At 39.5% G+C, this 22410-nt stretch overlaps 1 protein-coding gene across 4 annotated transcripts in view; it reads left to right on the top strand.

The window, feature by feature from the left end:
• Positions 1-10899: 10899 nt before the first annotated feature.
• TTC1 (tetratricopeptide repeat domain 1) overlaps positions 10900-22410 on the top strand; it is a 46873-nt gene continuing 35362 nt past the window's right edge. Inside the window, exons 1-2 of one of the 4 annotated variants that reach the window (XM_038534878.1) lie at positions 10900-11045; positions 12954-13318. In XM_038534878.1, the coding sequence (XP_038390806.1) occupies positions 12986-13318 (333 nt within the window). In that variant the 5' untranslated portion in view covers positions 10900-11045; positions 12954-12985. Of the gene's footprint in view, positions 11092-11375; positions 11631-12953; positions 13319-22410 lie in introns of those variants that run through there. The other 3 variants (XM_038534880.1, XM_038534881.1, XM_038534879.1) reach the window with 3 other exon arrangements.

Genomic DNA, 22410 nt, shown 5'->3' with positions numbered 1-22410 from the left:
GCTGGATGTGCAGCCCTGGTGGCCCAGTGGTTTAGTGCTGCCTTCAGCTTGGGGCATGATCCTGGAGACCCAGGATCGACTCCCACGTCGGGCTCCCGCATGCAGCCTGCTTCCTTCTCCCTCTGTCTTTGTCTCTGCCCCCCCCCCCCCGCCCGCCTCTCATGAATAAATAAAATAAAATCTTTAAAAATATAAAAGCTGTTGGTGATAAAAGGATATTAATTGGGAGGGGTGCCAAGTTTTAGCCTGCCCAGTACATCTACAGAAGCCCCACCAGCCCAAAGGGTGGAGAGACACATGCCTCCCTTCTAGGTCCCACAGAGAAGGAAACCTACTTTGGCAGGCAGCGGCATCCCACTCAGTCCCCAATCCATCAGTGCAAAGCGAAGGAAAAGGACCCAGTGGGGAAACAACTCCGTGCTGTACCAAGTCAGTAGCCAAGTGTATCTTTGGGAAGCCCGACTTGCATGCATCTTTACCCATTGGCCCCTTCTAAGGCCCATGGCATTACCCATGGCCCTTCTAAGGCTTCCACATGAGCCTTACAGCTTTGATTATAGGAGGTACAGCAAAGTGGCCACTGGAGCAGGACATGACCAAGGGTGGGACGGCATTTCGTGTTAAAAGATCCTTCTCCAAAAAAAAAAAAAAAAAAAAAAAAAGATCCAAAAGATCCTTCTCAACCTCCTCACAACCTCTCCAATCACTTCTCATGCCACATTCTTCCTGTAAAGTCAGCACAACTGGCAGAAACCACTCTTGCGGCTGATGCAAGAAACCTGAGGACTAGTGGGACGCTGCCTCAGTCCCTGAATTTGTATAAACCACCTAATTGCCTCCATGTCTGTGGTTGTTAGCCACTAATTATTAGGTGTTTTGTCTCTGTCAGCATTTTTCATCAGCTGTCTCTTTCTGGGAGACATGATAAGCATTCAGTCAAGGCCAAATTGGAGGCCTGTGTCACAGAGCCACAGCGGGAGGGTGGCCTGGGTGTGGGAAGCTGTATGTGGTTTTGAAGCCAGGAGCCAGTCGGGTAGAGAGCAGAGAACCATGGGGCACTGAAACCATGATGGTAATAACAACTGCCTGTTTCTGTGCACTTGAAATCGGGCCGGGCACCACCTTAAGTCCTCTCACCCTTGAACCCTTGCCAAGCAACGTCGAATTGAAGCTTTTCTAGGGAAGAGCCCCGAGAGGCTCCATCACCCTACTAGAAGAAGGACTATGTCAGCGAGAGAATGAGTTTGGCTGCACATAAGAGAGCACAAGTAACAGAGGCTTGAAGAGTCAGAAGATTTTGGTTTTCTCTCATGTGGGTAGACTGGAGGTAGGCCGTCCAAGGAAGGTGTGGCCACCTCATACTGCTGGGAAAAGCCCATGTCCCATCTAGTATTTGCCTGTACCATCCTTCTAACGTGGCCATGATGTCCTTCCTTCACTCCCAAAGAGGAAAGGCACAAGGGCAAAGAACTGACTCTGTCCCCCTTTTAAGGAGACTTCCAGAAAGGCCCATATGTGTGCCTCTACTGCATCACATTGACATTCTTTTCTGCAAGATGGCTATTGTGTGTCTGATACTGTGCAAAGCATTTACATATATTAATGTGTTTATCCTTCATAAAAACCCTGTAAGGAAGGTCTTTTCAACCCCTGGGTTCTAGTTTATTCTTTTTTTTAAAGTAAGCTTCACACCCAGCATGAGGCTTAAATTAATGACCCTGAGATCAAGTATTGCATGCTCTAATGACAGAGCATCCAGGCACCCTCACCCTGGGTTCTAGTTTAAGCCCTGGTAGTACATGGTAAGTCATCCCAAATAAGTCTCTTTCCCTCCCTGGCCCTCAGTTTCCTCATGTTTATGAGGGATTGGACTAGAGTTCAAAGTTCTTGCTTGGGCTCTATAGACTCCTATAGGGCCATGGATAAAATTCAGGGGGGATGGTCAGGAATTTGGGGAAAAACATTATATTCTTATTTTCACTGACCTCTAATTGAAATGTAGTATTTTCTTTTATTACGACTGTAGGCAACAGACCACAGTAATATTAGTAGAATCTGTGATTTTTTCAACCAAAAGAAATCACAGGCTTTTTATAGCATATTTTAGTTGTTTTAGATATGTTAAAATATTATTTATACTCATCACTACTGAGAAATCATGGTAGTTACTACTCCTGCCATATTTAATGGGTTACATACATATATAACATATATATCACAAAAATATATTTTTAACATTTCAGTAACTTTATTTCAGTATGATTTATTCTGTTCATAATCCTGTGGATTTTGTCTCATGCACTTGAAAACATTTTTCTGAAAGGGGGTCCACAGGATTCAGCAGACTGCCAAAAGAATCCACAGAATGAAAGGAGATGAAGAACCCCTGAACTGTGAGATTTCTGTGTCCTTCTGACTATAAATGAAATTCTGCCATTCATGGCCACCCTGAACAAGTCCCTCAGTTTTGTCTTCTGTAGAATGGGAATAACACATGCTTTGCCTAGCTCAGAGCTGCCAGGAGAACCAAAATAATTACATTAGGCACACTCAAGTACACAGGTTATGCATGTTCAGTACACAGGGTCACCTTCTGAAATGCTAAGTAATTGCTGAGTGTTGTTAAATCACTTAACTTTAGACCTATTTTCTAGAGATGCTGATGTTTTTTTTATCACTTCCAGATATGTCTCCTGCTCTAGCCATATATTCTCTAGTGCCAGATTGCAATTAAACTAGTATAAAATTCAATAATAATGGGGGAAATTCACCTTGAATGCACTTGGTTGAAGCTACTTAAGACCACAAGGAGACAAAATGAGATTTTACCAATGGGCCATATAGCCATAATTATCTTAGACTTTTTGAAAAATTTGAGTCAACATACCATGGTTTAAAAAAAGTCATGGATCAACCAGTCATTTCCTTTGCCATCTCTAAACAGAGGCAAATAACAGGGAAGTTGGGAAAGTTGGTTTCCTTCCTAATTTGTGCTTTTAAAATATCTGTGAATACTTATTACATATTTATTCATCCAAGAAATCTTCCAAGGTAACCATAATTAATGTTTTAAATAGCAAATAAAGATCTACAAATATCTTATTTGTTAAATTATATTTTAGAGAGGACTTCGAATTATGTTTAGGGTAGTACTGAGTGCTTTTACAGTCTTGTACTCAAAAACACAGGGCACTCTGAGGTGGTCAGCTTGGCCAAGAAAGATGCTTCCTAAACAAGCTGGTATTTTGGCCAATTTTCCCAAGAATTTATGGAAATACATACTCTGGGATGTCTTTGTTGGGGAGAATATTTGGTTTGCACAATGGAAGCTGCCTTTTCTTCTGGCTTTGAGAGAATTTTAGTCTGGTGCTGGGGTCTGAGCTATGTAGAGAACCTAGCTAAAAGTTAGACTTGGGGAACATTTTTACACTACTAAAAAGGAAAAACCTATTTTCTATTTTTTAAAAAATCAACAAACTCTTTTTTTTTCATTCTGAGGCTAATAAAAGATCATTCATCCATTCATTTCTGGACATGTGTTTCCTGACTGCCTCCTTTTTGCAAGGACTCCTTTGTGCCAAGGACTCAGGACACAACTCATGTGGCCTTTGCCCTTGTGAAATGTAAAGGCTAAGATTAAACACTTTTAAAGACCTGCTCTGCTCTGAGTATTTTACATATGTTAATCCATGTATGCTTCCCCATCAACTTAGAAGGAAAATACTATTATTATCCCTGTGTTACAGATAGGGAATCAGAACCTTATTGAGGTTAAGGAGCTTGTCCAAGTTTACAGGACTAGTCAGGGGCTGAGCTGCTATTCAGTCTTGTCCAGTGTGGTGCTACAATCTGTGCTCTAAAACACAGGTTGGCAAACTACAGCCCTTTAGCCAAGTCCGGCCTGATGTCTGCTTTTGTAAATAAAGTTTTATTGGAATACAGACATTCTCATTCATTTACATGGTGTCTATGGCTGCTTTCATGTGACACCAGCAGTCCAGCAGGTATAGCGGAGACTGCATGGCCTAGAGAGTCTAAAATATTTACTACCTGGCCATTTACAGAAAAAGTTTGCCAACTCTTGCTCTAAAACTCTGCTATACATTCTCTCTAGAAAAAAAGAAAAAGAAAAACAAGAGGTAAGTAAAATAATTAAAGATGATTTTTTTTAACATGTCATGATTTGTGAAATGGAGTGCTGTCAGACAGTACCTGGAGTGGTAGGGTCAGGTAGGAAGCATCCTCTTTAAAAATGCAAGCCCCCAGAGCAGGAGCCTCCAAGCTGAGATCTGAATCCTGGGATTGAGCTGCTTGCTGAGGAATTTGTACTTTCCTTAGCTGTCCAAATATCCACTGTCTCCACCTTGACCTGATCAGAAGCTTCTGATCCAGTTTTTCTGGAGTGAAAATATTTCTTTCCCCTTCAAAGGGAGACTGAGAGGATTCAATGAGGGGAATGACAGATGAAAATGTTCAGCACAGTGTTTGACAGACACCCAGTTGACAACCCAGTTGGCACTCAACATACATCCACTTCTTCCTTCTGACTATTGCCCTTGCCACCTGCCAGACCAAAATTGGCCCTCTGAGCTTGCAAAGGTTTGTACATCACGAATACAGGGCTTTATGCTTTGAGAAGGACATTGACATTTAATATGGCAAAATGAGGTTAGGAGTATGGTTCCTAACTCAGAACAGATTGTTTGGTCCAGCTGATGAGTCCCAAGGGAAAAAAATGTGCTAGTTCAGTCATTCCATTTGTGGTTGAGGCACACAAATTCCCTTTCTTGGTCCAAATGACCTAAGGTTGAGGGCAAAGAGGGGTTGCACAGTCAGGCAAGTGGGTGCAGGATGCTTGTCTTGGCATTTTTCAGGATGATTCACTCCAAGACAGTCAGTTCCATTGTATATGGGACCTTCATCCATCCATCATAAGCATTAGAGGCCTCATCTTTAACCAGGCTCTGAGCCATTTGCTTGACACTAAAAAACTTCTGAGTTTTCCTGCCAAGTATATATCCACATACATTTTTACAGATATAAATCACCTTCAAAATCACTCCTTTTTGCAGTTAAGTTTACTCTATCTGCCCACCCCTTTTGTTCTTTAGAAAAACATAGAGTTTGTGGTTAGACCTAGCTTTATGTTCTCAGTCTGTTCTATTAGCTGAGTGACCTTGGGGGAAACTTTTATCCTCTCTAAGCCTCAGTCTTTTTTTTCTTTTAAATTTATTTATTTAGTTAGTTTTAATTTATTTGAGAGATAGCACAATCAGGGGTAAGAGAAAAGGGAGAGGAAGAAGCAGAATTGCTGATGAGAAGGGAGCCCAACGGGGGGCTGAGCCTGAGCCAAAGGCAGACACTTAACCAACTGAGCCACCCAGGTGCCTTGAGCCTCAGTCTTATTTATAATAATACCTACCAGTGTCATCCATTTCTATAGTATTTGATTGCCTATTAAGTACCAGGCACTGTGCTAGGCTCTACAAGCTTGACGGCAAAAAAAAGAAGACAAATCTCTGTAGCTCTTACATCCTAGTAAAGGGACTTATAATATTGGAATAAGTAAATACTCAAGATTGCTACAGACATGATAAATGATAGAAAGGAGATATACAGAGTGATGTAATAGAGTGAGCTACTTAAGTGATATTAAGGCAAAATCTGAAGAATGAAAATGAGCAAACCACAGGAAGGGCTCTTAATGTCTTTAGGCAGAGGGACTATTGACTATTGAGTACAAAGATTTGGACATGGGGCAAATACTATTGTGTTTTAGGAACAGAAAGCAAAGTAGTATCCCAAAGGGAAAGTGGCACAAAATGATGTCAGAGAGGTGGGTAGAGACCAGATTTCATGGGTCTTATGAATCATGATAAGGAATTTTGGATTTTATTCTTATCAGAATGGGAAGTCAATGCCAACAGATAAAACTTGTACAGGATTAATCGTTTTTTATTATTATTTATTTTACTTTTTTAGAGAGAGAGAGCAAGAGTGAGTAGGTGGGGAAGGGCATAGGGAGAGAGAGAATCTCACTCAAGTTTCACACCCAGTACAGAGCTCAATGCAGGATTTGACCTCATGATGCTGGGATCATGACCTGAGCCAAAATCAAGAGTTGGACACTTAACTGAGCCACCCAGGTGCTCCAAGATTCATGTTTTTGAACATCAGCCTGGTTACTGCATGGTGAAGGGATTATAAGAAACAAGAGTGAAGGGAGGCCAGGGTCATCATAAGGATTATCTACAATTACAAATGTAAAATAATGAGCACAGCCCCTGACACATACAAGTTCTCTATGAATGTTAGCTAATGTTCTGAAAAGTCTAAGCCTACTACAGTAGAGACTAGCTTCATGTGCCTATTGAACACCTGAAATGTGGGTAGTGCAACCTTGAACTTAAATTACTTTTTTTTGAAAGATATTATTATTTATTTGAGAAAGAGCTCAAGTGCACAAGTAGGTGGAAGGATCAAAAGGAGACAGAGAAGCAGGCTCCCCACAGAGCAGGGAGCCCAATGTGGGGGTTGATCCCAGGACCTTGGGACCATGACCTAAACCGAAGGCAGATGCTTAACCAACTGAGCCACCCAGGTGCCCCATGGACTTAAATTTCTCATTTTATTTAATTTTAATAAAATTAAATTTAAAAATTAATATTTGATTCAGTCATTGGGAAGTAATTTGAATTTTTTTAATTTTTATTTATTTATGATAGTCACAGAGAGAGAGAAAGAGAGAGAGAGAGGCAGAGACACAGGCAGAGGGAGAAGCAGGCTCCATGCACCAGGAGCCCGACATGGGATTCGATCCTGGGTCTCCAGGATCGCGCCCTGGGCCAAAGGCAGGCGCCAAACCGCTGCGCCACCCAGGGATCCCCGGGAAGTAATTTGAAAAAAAACCTGGATTTGTGAATTTACTTAACTGTAAATTTTATGAAATATAAGAACAGATTCAAATATTTTCAATGAAAATCTAATGTCCAAATTGAGATGTGCTATAACAGTGAAATATTCACATGTTCCCAAAGACTTAGTATGAAAAATAGAATGTATTCTCTTGATTTTTATGTTGATTACATGTTCACATGAGATTATTTTAGATGTATGGGGCTAAAGAAAATATTATTTAAATTAACTTCACTTCTTTTACTGTTTTTAATGCTGCTACTAGAAAATTTAAAGTTAGATATGTGGCTCACACTATATTGCTATTAGACATGGTGATCTAAGGGAAAACAGAAATCTAAGAATTTAAATGCACAAAATGTTAGCTCTTGATTATGTCTCCTATCAGAAATTTCATTTTGAGGATTGGAACTGCGAATAAATAAGAAGCAATAGCATCTTTTGACAACACTATAGGAATACAGGATCTGCATCTTAATTATATATTTTATGTAATACCTCTCATCTTCAGGAATTCTTTTAGCATCCCTGGCTATTTCTGGACATTGGACCTCTCTTTGGCAAGTTCATGCACCCAGACTCTGGGAGAATGTGGAGAGTAGAGTTCAGGACTTAGAGGATCCTAGAGCATAAAGCTTTATCTTCAGAGCTAGGCTCTGTAAGCCCCATGGTCTGAATATATCCACTTTGGGCACAGAAAAAAACTGAGTCAGTCTAGCATAGATTTAAATCTCTAGTTCCGGGGAGGGTAGATGCACAGAACCTTCCAAAAGTTTAGCATAGTGTATATATAAGTCACCAGGGAAGGCAGGAGTGATTTCCATCCCTGCCTGCAGATTCTCCACAAAGCAATCTATTTTATGTTAAAGTTTGTGCAAGGATCTGTAGGAAGTGCGTTGGTTTGTTATTTCATTTAAGCTTCATGGAACCTTATGAAGTAGATATCAAGGTTCAGTGATTTGTCTAAGATCAGATCACACAGTTGCTAAGAGGCAGAGCAGAGATTCAGACCAAGGAAGTCTGACTCCAGAGCCTACATTCTTAACCACCATACTGGACAGTAATCCTATTGTCATGGCAGTGACCCAAAGAACCATCTTGAGTATAAGACTCCTCTTGAAAAAAAAAATAAAAAAGACTCCTCTTGTATCATCTCATGCCACTAAGAAATCCTAAGAAATCACCCAGCTGCTCCCCCAGAAAGAAAAGCAAAGAGAAAATGGTTCCTTTGCTATTTTCCTGATTCATTGCTGCATACACCATAGGGTCTTGTATGATGCCTAACATTCATTCATTATTCATTCATTCATGTTCAGCTTCCATTTGTTCAATAAACTTAGGGGTTCAGCCCTCTGAGGAGTGTAAATAAAAGCTTCACAAATATCACTCTTAATATTATCATAAGTAATGCTATTAATAATTAAATTACAAGTACTATAGTAATCATAATGTTGGTAATACTGTGAGACCATTAATAATAGTAATACAATAACTGCAAATGTTTATTGAGCACTTACCATGCTAAGAGCTGTTAATACTATTTTTTTCTGTCTTGAGCACTTCACTTATGCTTTAGATAAAACATGACACCATTTAATTCTTACAACAATCCAGTGAGATGACTCCAGGAGTCTCAAAATCTTTTTGTACAACTCATCAGAGTACCACATTACCCAGTGTTTTGGCCATAAATCCCTGAAAGAGAATCATTCACCCACGTGATAACAAAATGTTCATTGACCCCTTACAGCTGTAAACAAGACAGACATGGTCTCTACCCTGGGAAAATAACAACAGAACAGCCCTCTAGATGAGAAACCTTTCTTTTCCTTTTACATAGTGGCTTTGAGCACTAAGACAAAATTTCTGTGGTTCCAGGATCTGATTGGTGGACTTCTATTTGTAAAAATGTGTTTCTTGCTTTGTGCTCTCTACTTTAGCAATATCCAACTATTTATCATTTCCAAAAATATTCCTGAGATTTTTAGGATAGCCCTCAGCCTGTCCTGTTTGTTTTGTTTTTCCTCTTAATGAACTATTACTCTTTCAACAGTATAACTCAAATATCTTATTAGTGAAGACTTACCAAACTCGGCCAATTGAACGTTGGCTTTTCTTGGCTTAAAAAAAAAAGGGGGGGGGGATTGCTTCTTTCCTTCAGGCTCAGTAGTCCTTTTATCTTAGGCCCACTCTCTACCTCCCCTAATAGGTTGTGAGCTCCTGGGAATGGGGAAGACAGGAACAGTGTCTTATTAGGTTTCCTGTGACCACTACTGTCAGAAGGCCTGTCACATATTATTATTGGCTCTAATTTTCATTAAACACTATGTGTCAAGCCCTGTGCACGTTGTCTTCTAGATTATATCATTTCTTTCTCCCAAAACTTAAGGGGTTTAACTTAAACCCAACCCACGTTTACATATGGGGCAAATTTATATATCAAAGTTTAGAAGCACTAATTTACACTAACGTCACAAAGCTAGTAAGTGGCAAACCAGACTTAGATTTCAAATAATAAATAATCCACCTAAAGTGTTTTTCACAGCATGTGACACCTAACAAACACATAATCAATAAATGTTAGTTACTAGAATTGTCAAAGTTGGACAACTAGTAAAGTAAAAATGCTGACATTGCAACTCAAGTTTATTTTATTTATTTACTTATTTTGCTCCAAAATGCATAGCCTTTCTATTATACCAGAATTTATTTAACAGAACTTATTTATTATTATTATTATTATTGTTATTAAAGTGTAGTTGACATACAATGTTATGAGTTTCAGACATACATGATTTGACAATTCTGTACATTACTCAGTGCTCACCACCTAACTATGGTCACTGTCACCATACAGAATTATTACAATATTATTAGCTATATTCCCTATGCTATACTTTTCATCTCTGTGACTTATTTTATTTATTTATTTATATTTATTTTATCTCCTTGCACCTCACCAGACCTCTTAAAGGTCATAAGAGCACTAACTACTGAACAGTTTTTAAGTTCCTGCCATATTTTAAATTTTTTAAATATTAAAAGGTTTCCAAAATTCTGATATATTTTTAATGTTTTTTGTATATTAAAGCTTTTGACTTACACAAAAATGCAAGGGTGTGCACAACCTCATTTAGACATAAATTCAAAAAACAAGTTTCCTGAAAAAGCCCCTCCCAGCTATCTCTGCAATAGGTTCTGTGAATTACAGAAAACTAAGTAATAATCTGCTGTTATTGCTGATTACCTGTCTGGCTTCCTTAAGGGATATTTCGGTTCTGTATTTCTGGCATGGGGTCTAACAAACATTCAACAAGCATTTCTTGAATGGGTTCATTGGGCAAAAGTTCATTTTTGGTTCCAGGACCACTTAACACTGTTAATATTAGTGAAGACCACAAAAAGCTTTTGTTTATGTGGGTCATACTTATCAATATTTACTGTATTAGAAATGAGAACGGAAAAATATTTAATATTTATTAATTTACGAGAACAACACACCTATTCAATGCCACTGTATTTTCCAAAACAAAAAAAACCCTTTTAGTGAGAAGAGTGGCATTGTTTTACATTTATGCAAATATCCGTCTTAATAGAAGACAGCTGGATTCTCAAAGCTCCCTCTGCATTCAAGCCATTGCGCGATCACATGACAACATCCCCTGGAAAACAGTATATTCATGAAAGGAGGGTGGAAAAGGCAAATAGCAACTTAATATTATTATGAAAACTATTTTGATCTAGTAATGGGCCCCTTGAAAGGCACACTTTGAGCAAACTTTATTTTGGACAAGGTTTATGCTTCAAGATTCCCATCTGCATGGCCAGCTTCAGAAGTCAGAGAGGAGTAAAAAGTAACAGCCCGGACGCAGCCTCTTTTTCCTCCGCGCAGAGGAAGGCGGAGTCTTGCCGTAACCCAAAATGGCAACCGACACTTGCAATTCCGTCCGTACAATGGCGTCACATCACGCGACAGCAACGCGCTCTCTCCCCGAGGCTTCCACTACATTTCCCAGGATGCTTTGCCAGCAGCGACGCCATTGGTTGGCGCCGAGGGAAGTGCACTTGACGGAGCGGATATAGAAGATCCCGGAGGCTGGGAAGGTGAAGACGCGAGGAGCAGGGGACCTGTGAGTAGCTTCCTGGCTCCGTCCGCTTTGGCTGGGAGGGACTCAGGTAGAGGACGAGCCGTTGGGAGGCGCAGGGGGGGCCCTGGCTTAGCCCTGCGGCCCAAACTCGCGTTCTCACGGTAGACCCGGGAGCAGAGAGAAACAAAACATTGCTGTGGAAGCCAAGTCTTAATTAAGATTTTGCTGCTTGAAGTTCTCTTGGGGCGAGCTGGGACGAATTCGGGCCCGTGTCGCGGCACAGGGGTTGTTGGCGTGATTTTGCCGCGACGAGGGGGGTGGGGGGGCGGGGCTGCTGGCGGTCTGACTCAGCTGGTGCAGCCGCGGTCCTCAGCGAGGTACAGTAGGGTCCCCTGGGCTGCCCTTTAAAAGCACAGGTGCCCTCTGGGCCTGCGCCAGACCGGTGAGTCAGAGCCCGCGGAGGATACGGTTTGGGCAGCAGGACTTGCCAAAGCCTCCCGAGGGCTATGATGTCTGGCCAGGATTGAGAACCGCTCTTAGTGTCTGCGGCCGACCCCGCGGGGACCCCGAGGAGGACCAGATTCCCATTCCACTGTGACCTGCGTTGGCTCTACAACACACGTTTGGGTAAAGTTGACCCTCAGGGTTCCGAGCTCCATCAGAAACTTACTCTTGAGCTTCATACGGTGGTACTGGAAAGACAGGCCTGCATTTTTTAAATTTACGAGCGGGCTATTAATTCCGAATAAAGATTAGGGCCGTTTCATTTTCTTCTTGCCGTTAAACAATAGTTTATGCCTGTGTTTTGGCTACCCCGGCAAAATTCGAGCAGTGGAAAGAGGAAGAGCCACATTAAAACCAGTCTCCTGTAGAAAACAAAACAAAACAAAACAAAAAAAACAAAACAGTCTCCCGTTGCTTATATGAAATTCTGAAAGGAGTGTCAGTAAAAATTTGGCATTATGAACCTACGATAACCAGTTTTTTTTATAATAAATTTCAGTGACAGGAAGTTAGGCTATGTTTTGGGTTTTGATGCAGAAGTTTATATGTAATAGGATTTTTTTTTTTTTTTTTTTAGATTTTATTTATTCATGAGAGACACAGGGAGAGAGGCAGAGACCTAGGCAGAGGGAGAAGCAGGCTCCCCATGGGGAGCCCAGTGCGGACTCGATCCCAGGACACAGGAATTCTGACCTGAGCCACCGAGGCATCCCGGATTTTTTTTAATTGTATTTTATTTAAAGATTTTATTTATTTATTAGAGATGGAGAGAGAGAGAGAGGCAGAGACACAGGCAGAGGGAGAAGCAGGTTCTATGCAGAGAGCCCGACGTGGGACGCGAACCCAGGTCTCCTGGATCAGGCCCCGATTGGAAGGCAGCACTAAACCGCTAAGCCACCGGGACTGCCCCTGGATTTTTTTTTTTTTTTTAATTTTTATTTTACTTATGATAGTCACACAGAGAGAGAGAGAGAGAGAGAGAAGCAGGCTCCATGCACCGGGAGCCCGATGTGGGATTCGATCCCGGGTCTCCAGGATCGCGCCCTGGGCCAAAGGCAGGCGCCAAACCGCTGCGCCACCCAGGGATCCCCAGATTTTTTTTTAAAAAACAAGTTTCCTCTGCTATGCAAAAGTTGAGTGTTCTTGTCAAGCCTTTCCTGAGCTGAAATGGCCTAAAGCAAAGATTATCCACATTATCCACATGCACCCCTACCCCCATTTTCCAAAAGGTGGAGTTCTACCACTTTCCGTTTATGAAAGACCTACATGAATATTTACCTGTTTTCACTAATTGAAAGAAAACTGAAGGGGATTTTCACTTTTTTGGAAACTGTAACCATACTAACGTAGGTCTCTGTTAAAAGCTAAGTGGAATAAGGCAGACTTTTGGAAAGTGGTAGATAACTGTATAAGCACCATTACCTAACATATTTTCTCTTTCCCCAGAGCTTCAGCTTCACTTCCCTCACTGATACAGCATGGGGGAGAAGTCAGAAAACTGTAGTGTTCCAGAGGATCTCTTCAATGGTTTGAAAGTTACAGATCACCAGGAAGCAGAGTGTGCTAGTCCTCCAGTTTCTGATCCCAAAGATCACCATCTTCACAACAAGCTGCTCAAAGATGTTGAGGCTCATTCTCAGGAAGAAGACCAGGGAGAAGAGTGTTTTCATGACTCTAGTGCCTCATTTGAAAAGGAGGAGCCAGGAGTGGACAAGGTTGAGAACAAACCTGATGATAATGTGAATTCCTCTGAACTTGATGAAGAATACCTAATAGAACTGGAAAAAAACATGCCAGAAGAGGAGAAACAGGTAAATATTTATTGTGCATGATCTGCCGCATAAACTGCTTTTTAAAGTGAATAAATGTGGCTGCTACTAAAACACAGATTGCATCATGTGGTAAAGAGTTACTTGCCTATCTGTGTCCTTGTTGCTTCATTAGTGATGGAGCTAAGATAAATCAGTATCATGGCAAGGAAGCATTCACTGTCTGCTTGGCAGATTTCTTTCTTTTTTTTTACTTTTTTTTCTTTTTTTTTTTTTGTTGGTCAATATTGAGTTCTTATGTCTATCTTATATAATTTATTTTCTAGCACCTATATATAGCTTTTAGCTCTCAAAAAAAAAAAAATGCTATCTGTGCACCTGGATGGCTTAGTCCATTAAAGTGTCCGACTCTTGATTTTGGCTCAGGTCATTATCTCAGGGTCGTGACATCGAGGTCTGAGTTGGGCTTCGAGCTGGGCGTAGAGTCTGTTTAAAAATTATCTCTCTCTCCCACTCGTCACCCCCACCTCTAAAAAAAAAAAAGTCTTTATTGATTGTTGGTTGCTGAAATTCCATTCCTTTATGGGACACTTGTTAGACTTTAGAATTATGGTATGCTGTCTATTTGTGTTAATTCCTTAATAGCAACAGATGACTGCCTGAATATCCTAGTGGTGGTTTGGTGCAGAGTGCAGTGACTAGGGCCTGCATTATTTACATAATGTTCTTGAGGAACAGAATCATGTGGGATAGTAGTTATCATTTGTTAAGCACCTATAATAATGCCAGACACTGAGCTTATGAAATTATTTGTGTTTTCATGTAATCTTCACAACACACCTATGGAACATACTGTTCATACATACTTTCCCCACAAAAGAAAAGAACTTAGTAACTTGCCTGAGATCACACATCTAGTAAATGGCAGAACTGATTTTCAAACCTAGATCTGTTTGATTCTTAAATATAATGTTGAATTTAGTAACAAAAATAGCTGTCTTTCTACAAAGCAGATACGCTAATAAAATGTCCACTTTCCTGCTTCTTTGCCCCTGGGACATATCCTTACCTGGGCAACCCTTCACTTTTGGAGACAGAAGTCTTGGTATCCCCCATGTATCCTTCCTTCTCATCCCATAAGCAAGGCTATCTGAAGAGTTACCGTAACAACTGAGCTTGTCTGCAAAGAACTTGAATGAGATTTGTAGCCTTGGCTTCTGAAGAACTCACTCACTAAACAGCTTATGCTATTTTGATATTGGGCCGGGATACTAAATGTGCATTGTAACAGTGGGAGTGGGGAGGTAATGTGACATGGAGAGGAACATCTTGTCTTTCCTTAGGCATTTTTAATTTTCAAGCCTGTTAGTTTTAACATGCATGTATTAGCTTTTGTGCTAATGTGTGCTGCCAGAAGAGAAAAATAAAGGGCAAAGAAGAGCCAATTTCATAAACTACCTCAGCAGAAATGGCTCAGAAAATTAAATCACATACTCTTTGATAATTAGGGAAATGATTTTCCAGAAAGGGTTTGGTTCAGTTTTCATTTCCCTGGTGCAGGCTTTTTAGAAATGTTGATTAAATGTCTGTGTTGAAATGTTAGCAGTGCTTTTCTGATACCTTAATACATTTTGTCCTGATAGTGAATTTTCTACAGTTCCATTGGCTTGATAGTTGTGTGGTTTGGCTCTAGATATTACATACTCTGCTTTCCATTCCCCAATTTAGTAAAACTGTGTTTCCTGACCAGGAATCACATTTAAGTTCTATAAGTATTTAAAATAATTACTTTTATTACCTATAAGTTGAATATTCTAAATAGCGCAATGCCTATTAAACTTTTTTCTTCCTTTTAAAAATTAGGATGTAACTTCCATATAGTGAAACTGTTTAAGTTCTGTGTATAGTTCAGGGAGTCTTAACAACTATATATACCTGTGCAACTCACCCTTATTAGGATCCAGAACATCTCCATCATTCCAGAATCTCCCTTCGTATGCTTTACCACTCGTTCATTCCCTCCACCTCTACCAACCCACAGACCTACTGTTCTAATTCCCGTTAGGTTGGTTTCTTGAATTCCAGACTTTTGTGTAAATAAAATCACTTTTCAAATATAAACATTTTATATTTTATATTTGTATATCAACTCATGTTTTCATAGCTTAATTCAAAAATTTGTAACAATACCTCGTAGAAACAATGTGCTGTGGTATTAGCCATTGTTATAACTCCACTAAGGAAACAATCTCATGAGTGTACAGACTGCCTTTATGTAATTGTGGTGGTATTCTTAGTTATTTTTATGGCATCTTGATAAATATCTTTATAAAGTTCTTAGGAAACCAGCAAAATAGATGAAGAAATGTCTCTTCACTGCACATATGTTTTGGTTTTGTAGGTGATCTGAAACAGGATAGCTTTGATTTCTTTTAAAATAGACAAAGTTGAGATAATTCAATAGCAACAAAGTAAACAGAGCCAAAAAATGTGAAGACTTGCAGCTTCACTAATTTTTTTAAAGGTTTATGTATTTATTTTGGAGAGAGAGAGAGAAGAGAGAGAGAGAGAGAGAACATGCGCACTCAAGGAGGGGGAGGGGCAAAGGGAGAGAATCATCAAGCAGACTCCCCACCAACCAAAGAGCACTATATGAGGCTCAGTTTCACAACCCTGAGATCATAAACTGTGCTGAAACCAGGAGTCAGAGGCTCAACAGACTAAACCACCCAGGTTTCCCCTCACTGATAATTTTTAAAGGCAAATTAAAGCACTATGTCTCATATAGTTAGCTGATACCGTCAATGAGAGGATGTAGGAGTGCGTATACTAATTTCAAGAGTTTAAAGTGTTATATCATTTCTGTGGGATACAGGTATCAAATTTTTATATGGATGTTTCTTTAGACCAGGGCTATCAATAGAACCTTCTGCAGTGATGGGAATGTTCTATATCTACTCTGTTCAATACGGTTGCCTACTGGCCATCAGCTACCACATATTAATAATTGTCATCAGCTGGAGTATTTGAAATGTGACTAGTAGAGCTGAGGAACTGAATTTCAAAATTTTTTATTTCAGTTAATTTAAATAGTCACATGTGGCTAGTGTTTACCATATTGGGCAGCGCAACTAAACCTGATTGTTTTTAATGATTTATTTTAAGGAGTTAGAGTTGTGTACAGATGTTTATATAATGTGTACAGATGTGTTGCAGCATCATTTATAATTTTGAACATTAGAAATGATGTTCAACAGAGGGTATTACTTTAAATATTTTTGCCATTTTTATGAGGTAGCGTATTATGCAGTCATTAGAAAGATAAGTCTTAATGTTGACATGGAAGAAATGCCTGTAATGTTAAATGATTTAAACAGGTGTGATAATATGGCTTATAATAAGAGATATGGATATGTATTTGGTTTTTGTCCAGTTCCTGGCACAGAGTTCCTAAAACCCTTGGAATTGCCTAATAAGAGATAAGGGTATATATTTTTTTATTTATAACAATCCCCTTTCAACCACACATGAGGTGACTTTTGGAAGGCCCCTAAGGATGAGGTCTGGTTTTCAGAGTTTGAAGCTTTCAGCGCCACCTAGCCCACCCCCACCTCTGAGAAAGGGACGGGGCTGGAGGTTGAGTTAATCACTCATGACCAGTGATTTGACCAATCGTGCTTATGTACTAAAACCTACAGTAAAAACCCTAAGGAGGGACACCTGGATGGCTCAGTGGTTGGGCATCTGCTTTTGGCTCAGGCCGTGATCCTGGAGTCCTGGGATCGAGTCCCACATGGGGCTCCCCCTGGGGAGCCTGCTTCTCCCTCTATGTCTTTGCATCTCTCTCATGAATAAATAAATAAAATCTTAAAAAAAAAAAAAAAAACCTTAAAGAAGGGTTCAGAGAGCTTCCAAGTTGGGTGAACATGTGGAAGTGCAAGGATGGCACACCCAGAGGTCATGGAAGCTCAGTGCCCCTTCCCACAAACCTTGTCCTATGCATCTCTTCTATTTGCCTATTCCCAGAGTTATAGTCTTTAGAATAAACTGATAATCTAATAAGTAAACTACTTTTCTGAGTTCTATGAGCTTCTTTAGCAATTTAATTGCACTTGAGGAAGAGGTCATAGGAACTTCCAATTTATAGCCCATGAGTCAAAAGCAGAGGTGACAACCTGGACTTGCATTTGGCATCTGAAGTAGGGGTGGGGTTTGGGCCAGTCGGGTGGGATGGAGCTCTTAATTTGTAGGATCTGATGCTGTCTCTAGGTGGATCATGTCCAAATTGAGTTAAGTTGCAGGACAGCAACTGTAGAGTTGGAGTTGCTGGGTGTGGGGGAACTTTGCACATAGGGTTCCATGTGAGTATTAACAGTAAAGGAGACACACAAGAGGTGTTTTTCCTTTATAGCAGGTTATAGGATGCTATAACCTATATAGCAGGTTATAGGATGATTCCTTTTAAGTTAGAAACCTATGTGAAAATATGTTCATACATAAAAGTTTGGAAAGATATGTGGTATGATTATTGGGGAATTTTTATTTATATTTAATATACTTTTTGGAAGTATAGTTGATATACAATATTGTATTACTTTTTGGGTGTACTACATAGTGTTATGATAATTGTGTATTTCTTACCATGATAATGCTTACCATCTATCAGGATACAAAGTTATTACAGTATTATATAGACTGTATCCCCTATGCTGTACTTTTTGTCCCCATGACTTATTTTATAACTGAAAGTTTTACCTCTTAATACCCTTCACCTATTTTGCTCATTCTCCACTTTTTTTTTTTTTTTTTACATGAAGCACTTGTTACATTTATAACCAACAACAATGCAGGTTATTCTGTTTTGAGACTATAAATAAATAAAAATTGATTCTTTACAACCAACATAGGCTTTTTACCAAACAGCACATGAAGCTGACCTTTGAGGATTTGGAAAGAAATGTTATAATAGGATCTGCTAAGTGTTCCTCTTCAGGCAGAATCAAGTATCAATAGCTAAAGCCTGTTATTCAAGCTGACTTGACCAACCCTGTGGCTGAGAAGATAATCCGGGCTCAAGAGAAGTTCCAGTTCTCAGCAGAATTCATAAATCAAGAGTAATGGAGAGGAGGAGGGGTGGAGGCAAAAACAAAAAAAAGAAGTAATGGAAGAGGAAGGCAGTTAAGATTTTTAAAAAACAGGTAAAATCTCTTAAGAAAAGCACTGTATATGTGTGCGTGTATATCCTAATCTTTTGTGAAAACTTAAATGTCTGGGGCACCTGGGTGGCTCAGTGGTTGAATGTCTGCCTTTGGCTCACGTCATGATCCCCAGGACCTAGGATGGAATCCTGTATCAGGCTCCCCATGGGGAGCCTGCTTCTCCTTCCGCCTGTGTCTCTGCCTCTCTCTTTCTCTGTCTCTCATGAATAAATAAATAAAAATCTTAAAAACAAAAACAAAACTTAAATATTCACATGACCACCCAGAGCAATGGAATTTCAGGGGACATTTGAGATGTACTAGATCTGTGACACAAATAAGTGATTCTCAAAGGCTTGGCTGAAGTAAGGACAAATCTGGTCGCAGATGAGAATTGTTGCTATAATATCAGATGCAAAGGTGCTTTATAGTATGGGGACCTGTGGAACATACAACATTGTAGTGCTGTTGATCCTATAATCGAATCAGCTTTTATGGGCAACTTGTCACCATGGAGTTTAGGCCTCATGTATAAATTCCCTAGGTAATTCTTACATTTCGCTAAAGTTTGAGGACCTCTGTCTTGGGGCCTTCATTAAATAGCTGTTGAATAAATGGTATGATTATCTGGGCTGTAAGAGCCAAAAATTGATCTTACAAGTTACAGTTTATCTCATTCATTTATTCTGGAAGTGTTTGCACTTCTTCCACATGTTAGTCATTATTTGAGGCTCTTAAGGATACAGTGGTAAACAAGATAAGAGGGTTTCTCTTCTCTCATAGCAGCTGTATTCTAGTTGAAAGATATTTTTTAAAAATAAGATGAAGTGACGAGAGGTTGTGTATCAGCAAAGACTTGAAGGGAAAAAGGAGTCAAGTGTGTGACAGTCTGAGAGGAGAATATTTCACGCAAGGGGAGAAGGTATTAGCATGATTCCTTGGCTTCAGCTACTGGGTTGATGAATACCATTTACAAATACAGAGGAGAAGACATTGGGACTTTGAGTTCCTTAGAGCTCTAGTGATTTATTTATTTGTTTATTTTAAGATTTTATTTATTCATGAGAGATACACAGAGAGGCAGAGACATAGGCAGAGGGAGAAGCAGGCTCCTCACAGGGAGCCTGATGCGGGACTCCTCTCGGATCCCGGGATCACACCCTGAACCAAAGGCAGATAGATGCTCAACCGTTGAGCCACCCAGGCGTCCCTAGTGATTTAATTCTTGATGTAAATGAAAAAGTTTATTTGTAAGCCAAAATGCAGATTTAGTCATTTTAATGGGTTTGCTCTGTCCTGCCAATTGTTTGCACGTGGTATTCATTTGCAAATGGGTATATACATAGATCCCTTTAAGTAAGGGATACAAAAATCTGTTGCTGGGCACCTTGGTGGCTCAGTCAGTTAAATGTTTGCTTTTGGCTCAGGTCATGATTCCAGGGCCCTGGGATCGAATCCCACACCAGGCTCCCTGCCCCATAGGGAGTCTGCTTCTCCCTCTGTCGCTCTCCCCGGCTTTCTCTCTCTCTCTCTCTCAAATAAATCTTTAAAGGAAAAAAAAAAAAAGCTTGTTGCTTGGTGAACATGTATTCAGAGCACAAGGTTTCTGGGATTTTAAAACATTTCCCTTATTCTGAAAACATAAAGGATTGTTCTTTCCTTCAAGATGGTTTATGTTTAACAAGGAACCATTATTGAAGTATTGATTTGGAACAGAAGTTCTTTATCGGTTCTTTCCCTATCTCTCATTTTTCCTAAATCCTACAGTACTTAATCCTTTTAATTTCCATGTTTCTGCTACCTCATTGCATTATTTTCATAATTGTTTTCAATGTTGCCACTAACAGTGGGCATGTTTGCAGGGATCATTCTCTTGGTTGCTTCCCGAAAGTTTTCAGTAACTTCTATAGTGGTTTGCATCTTCTGTTAACCTTATGAGAAAACTTCTGATTTGTTGTTTCCCTTTCATTTCATTTCTAATGGGCATCCTTTTGAACTAAGATTGCCAAATTTATTAATTTTGAAGTTTATTAGTACTGAATTCAATGAACACTCTTGACAAGTGATCAAATAAAGTCCTAGAATTTAAGAATTGGAAGGAACCTTAGATTTCTGATCTTGAGTTTAAGTCAGGGGAAATAATATTTCCAAAATGTTTACTCCAAAACATTTGTAAGTTTGTGGGATAATTGTGGTTTGTTTACTGATGAACCAGTTAAAGTGGCATTCAGTCTTCCCTGTGTTTATTAAGGAAGATCACTTTATGTTTATGATCACTGGTTCTCTTTTTTTTTTTTTTTTAATTTTTTTTAATTTATTTATGATAGTCACAGAGAGAGAGAGAGAGGCAGAGACACAGGCAGAGGGAGAAGCAGGCTCCATGCACCGGGAGCCCGATGTGGGACTCGATCCTGGGTCTCCAGGATCGCGCCCTGGGCCAAAGGCAGGCGCCAAACCGCTGCGCCACCCAGGGATCCCTGATCACTGGTTCTTAAACTTTATTTTGCCTGAGTCACAGGAAATTTATTAATCATACAAAGTCCTGGGAATTATCTGATAGCACAGACTTGTAGGTGGCAGCCAGGAATCTGCTTTATTAATGAGCATCCCCAGGTCATTTTGATACAAGTAGAACTGTGGCCACTCTTTGTGAAATAGGAAGCCAGATTGACATACCACCAAGCTTCCAAAACACAAGTGTACCTAGTATACTAACTGCATCTAATATCAAAAGAAGAGTTTACCAATGGGATTTTTTTTTTACCCTCATCTGTGCTTGACATCTAAAAAAGACTTGTTGGGCAGAATTTAAGCAGCGCTAAATAAGGAAATTATTTCTATTAAGTTGAATTTTGGGAAATAGAATTTTTTGAGCTAAGAACCATGGAAATATTTCCAAAATTAGTTCCTCATAGAGCAGTCATCTTTGCTAACAAATATGGGACTTAATGAGAGGTCAGGTTCTAACTACAGCTTCAATCCAGAGAGCCTCCCTCCAGACTCCCTAGAGGGTTTCTAAGAGTGACTTGTGGAAAGAAAAAATGTATCTGTGTGTGTGAAGCAAATGATTCTGATTTCAAAGAAAACAAAACTGAAGCTTTTCCTTTTTAATGGCAAAGGAATTCCCTTCAGGATGCTTTGTAGGACAGGTATCTCTAGCTCTTTAAGTGTGTAGTTTTTTCATCCCACTCTGGATAAGAGCAAAGCAGAAAAGTTTTGTTTTATGTGCCTCCATTTTCCAGCCCTTTAGCAAGTATGTAGCTTTTCTTTTAACACTCTATTTTGACCCAGCTGTGGTTGATCTCTGTCTACACTGCTTGACACTTTTTATTTTGTAGCAATTACTTTGCAAAACTGCAGAGGGAAGCAGAGAGCTGCTGATAGATTTACAATATGGAAATTGACTTGCTGGTGTAAACCTTTTGGTTTTCTCCCTGTTGTCTGTTAATAAACACATGGTCACTCAGGATCATTAAGAGAATTTATAAAAATGTATTTAATTCAGGTTTTTGTCATTTAATGATAGAAGAGCTATACACTTAAAACCTCTAACTTGTTTCATTTGTATTCACTGATCTTAACTATATGGACTATTCCCTAGTCCAGGACAAGGTAGTGGTTTGATGATTAATAAAGGAATGAAGAGTACCTTCTGATATTTTTGCCAGTTTACACTAAGATGAAAATTGTATCAATTTAAATTCTCCAGAATTTGGAATTACAGAAAGCTATTCCTCACAGAGATTAAAGAGGAATTCACCTATATTCTCTTCCATTACGTATGATTTCACTTATTACATGTAGACCTCCAATATCCTTGGAATCTATTGTGTAAGGTGTGAAATATATTCTAATTTTATTGTTTTCCAGATGACTACCAGATTTTCCTAACATCATTTTCTTTAAAAAATTTTTTAAAAGATTTTATTTATTCAT

Source organism: Canis lupus, chromosome 4 (genome assembly GCF_011100685.1).
Source record: "Canis lupus familiaris isolate Mischka breed German Shepherd chromosome 4, alternate assembly UU_Cfam_GSD_1.0, whole genome shotgun sequence".
In the NCBI taxonomy this organism is placed as follows: Eukaryota; Metazoa; Chordata; class Mammalia; order Carnivora; family Canidae; genus Canis; species Canis lupus.
The sequence above is the reverse complement of the archived record's forward strand: the minus strand, read 5'-3'. Positions and strand labels throughout refer to the sequence as shown.